This window comes from Oryzias melastigma, unplaced genomic scaffold (assembly GCF_002922805.2).
Source record: "Oryzias melastigma strain HK-1 unplaced genomic scaffold, ASM292280v2 sc02190, whole genome shotgun sequence".
Classification (NCBI taxonomy): domain Eukaryota; kingdom Metazoa; phylum Chordata; class Actinopteri; order Beloniformes; family Adrianichthyidae; genus Oryzias; species Oryzias melastigma.
In genome coordinates, this window is record NW_023418767.1 from 1 (window position 1) to 3521 (window position 3521).

A 3521-nucleotide genomic window follows, 5' to 3' on the forward strand; every position below is an offset into this window, starting at 1 on the left:
TCCTGTCCATCAGCCTACCAGTGCGTGGGGTTGGCCTTCAAAGGGGGGGCTGGTCGGTCTTTGCCACTGAGATGGAGCTCCTGAAACATGAAGAGGATTCATCGAGAACGTCAAAGAAAACTAAACCGAGAACCTAAAAAGACTCCTAAAGGAGGAGAGACGGCGGGGGAGGCGTACCTGCGATGGCCTGAGGAGATCCAGGAGTAGAAGGAGCAGACGGGAAGTTGTTACTGTTGTGGTCAGACGGGTAAATCTGAAAGATTCAAAGATGTTAGTGAGGATCCTCGGGAGAAAATCCTGACGTCTGCGTTTAGCTAACGCGTGCAGAATGACCGACGGTTCAGGAACCGTGGTCATGAATGTGCTGATGGGTCAATCTGAAGGGGGGGTTACCGAGGCCAGCGCCTTCCCGATCTCGTCCCCCGAGCTGCTGGCTGTGGTGCCTCGGCCGGCCGCTGAGGAAAATCAAACCCTCGTTAGACCGTCTGCTCAGAGGAAACGTCCCGGCCAGACGCTCCTGGTGCTTACCCATAATGCTCTCTCCGTTGAGGGTGGGTGTGTGGTTGTAGGTGGTGGGGGCTGTGTGGAAGCCGTTGACTTCGGTGCTATGCAGAGGGTAGTTCTGGGGGGGCAGAGGAAGCATGCAGGTCATTTCTGAAGAAAGCCTCCGGGGGGCGCTCTTTCATCCACCAGCACAGCAGGGCTGCTGCAAACGACTATTTTCAGGTCGCGAGGAACGTGAATGAAGCCTTGGCTGAGCCGTTCATTTCCAGCGTACATTCATGATGCGTGCCGCCATCGTGGCGTTCGGTTCGAAGAGCGCCGATTTGGAAACGCTCGCCGTGCAGAGAGGAACTGCGGACACGGATCTGCTGGTTATATCTTTATACAGCCGCACGCCGTCCATTTAAACCCAGCAGAGCTAGCTGTGTTAGCGCTTACGTTAGCTTAGCTTTGTCTTCAGCGTCAAACTCAGTCACACGAGGGACCAAAACACAGCGTAGGTCTCGGGCCGAACCGGGAAACATTTATTAAACACGTAAACTATATTTTTACAACCGTAACTTTTTAACATAATTATGAACTACGTATATAGCATTACCTGCAATGATGCTAGTGTGAATGCTGGAAGATGGATTTGACCACTGAAGATGCTAAAATGGATAAATGAAAATGCTAAAGCTGATAGCTAGCTAGAATATTAGCTAAATGCTAAATTAGAATAAAAAAACAAAAAAAATTTGGTTAGCCAAACAGCTAGCATGTAGCTGAAACATTAGCTAAACTCCAAAACATCCTAACAAATCTTAGTAAATGCCAAAATAGCCCAAAAAGCTACAGAATGTCAATTTTTAAAACTTTAAACTGTAACTTTTTAACATAATTCTGAATAATAAAAAGGCAGGAATATTATTCCAGAATAAATCAACTTAAACCTTAAATAACTTTCAATGTTTTACTCTCCATACAAATATATTTGGTCAAAACTATACAAGTAATGTCTGGTTCACACGCAGGAGGTGTGAGGAATAGATGCCGCTTCCATTCAGGAGCCTTCTGACCTTTGGCAGTGTTCCTCATTCCAGGTCCTCGAGAGCCTGTTTTCCAGCTCTTTGTGTACTGCTTGCTGCTGATTACCTGGACCAGGTGTGTTCATTCGATCAGAATGTGGAGATCTCTGACTGAACTAATCAGCAGCTGGCAGGGCTTGGAGGTCTAGAAGACGGGCAGGATGGCGGCTCTCGAGGACCAGGGACGAGGACCGCTGAGCTATGGTGTGGTTCACACCAGACGCTCAGCGCCGCGGTCCAGCGCAGAAGGCTGGCGTCGTGGAGCGGATCGTTTCGGCGTCTGGTCTATTTTTTGTGGGAGCTGCGAGCGATCCGGGTCAATTGTGACAGGAAGTTACATCAAGATACATGAAAAAATCTGGTTTATTTTCAAAATATTTTTCATAGTAAAACACTGTGATTGTTTTTGAATCTAGACAGACCGTAGAGATGAAGATAAACATACAATCACCGCACACAGATCATGGTAGTGGGTAGACTCTGGAGCGGGGGCGGGGCTAGCTTTTGGGTGTATAAAAAACAGTGAGAGCAGCAGAGAGCAGGTCTTCTTAGCAGAAACATGGGGCCATATGTTACGGTTAGTGATTTACCCATGATGGCAAAAAACCTCCAACAGAAGCGCCTGTCGACCGCCATGGAAAAATGCACGTTTGGTGTGAGTTGCAGGAGAGAGCGGTCGCCACGTGCACTCTACTCCACGCCGCTTCGCAGAGCTTCAGCGTCCAGTGTGAACCAGGAGTTAGAAATGAGCGCAAGATAACATGGGGTCATTAATAACAATGAAATGATCTGGAGGGCCGGATCCGGCCCCCGGGCCTTTGACACACGTGTGTTCATGGATCACCGTAGTGATCCCGACCTCTGCCTTACACATATCGCATCCAACACTTTTTCCTTTCATTTCTCTTATTTTTCCCACATTTTCAAGCTCTGTTGGCGTGTCGGTTTGCTGCCCGAGCCGTCCCAGAACTTCCTGTGACATCACTACGGACTAGAGTGGCACCACGGTAGACCGGCTTTAGATCTAATGCAGTTTGGAGATGAAAACAAAACGAAGCCTCAACCAGCAAATTAGCCGTCGCCCATTTGAATAGTCGACGTGGTCGCGACTAATGGAGGCAGCCCTACTGCACTGACACACGCTGGGGGGGGGTACTCACCATTCTGTCCTGGGGGCTGATGGCGGGGAAGGAGCCGGGCTGTCCGATGTTCCCCAGCATGGGGGAGTAGCTGGAGGAGGAGGACCAGGGGTCTTCTGGAGGAGGGGAGAGGGCGTTACAAACCAAACCCTCAGTGGAACCGTTACCCCCCCAGTGGAGCCGTTACCCCCCCAGTGGAGCCGTTACCCCCTCAGTGGAGCCGTTACCCCCCCAGTGGAGCCGTTACCCCCCCAGGGACGTTACCTTGCATGAAGAAGGAGCCGGGATAGACGGCGCCGGGCTTGGCGCCCGTGTATCCTCCGCCATCTCTGGTAAACTCCTCCCCTGACGTGGAAACGTAAACCTGAGACCAAAGATGGAGGACAGTTCAGTGACCAATCAGCAGACGGCGAGGAAGAACGGGTGAGTGACAGGTCCGTAACTGGACTGGTTTATTAATGTTTAACGCATTGAAACATGGCTGATGATATACATTCATATTTACAGTCGACCAGCACAAAAACTGATGCAAATTCCTGTAAAATCTGCAGCTAAGATGCAGATTCTGCATCACCTGCAAGTGTTTTAGACGCATCTGAAGCCAAATATTGTTCTTGGTTGCACATATTTTTTTAAAAAGTGAATTTTCTCAATATGTGCAGCCAGTGATGAACTTTTCTCTTCCAGCTAGAACAGTCAGCTGACTTCCTGCTCACAAACACTGGAGCGATCAATCAGCTGTTAGGGGAGGAGCCATCAATAACGTCATGAGTGGAAATGAAAACACGGAGAGCCTGAGCAGAAGTTTGTC

General features: G+C 49.4%; 1 protein-coding gene across 1 annotated transcript; it reads right to left on the minus strand.

The window, feature by feature from the left end:
* Positions 1 to 18: 18 nt before the first annotated feature.
* On the minus strand, positions 19 to 3097 carry LOC112140328 (transcription factor E2-alpha; the record flags this gene model as incomplete). Its single annotated transcript, XM_036211291.1, is given in 6 exon segments — positions 19 to 80; positions 178 to 253; positions 394 to 455; positions 529 to 622; positions 2732 to 2823; positions 2975 to 3097. Coding segments are annotated over 6 exon segments (393 nt in total), but the record flags the coding sequence as incomplete, so codon positions are not given.
* Positions 3098 to 3521: the final 424 nt, after the last annotated feature.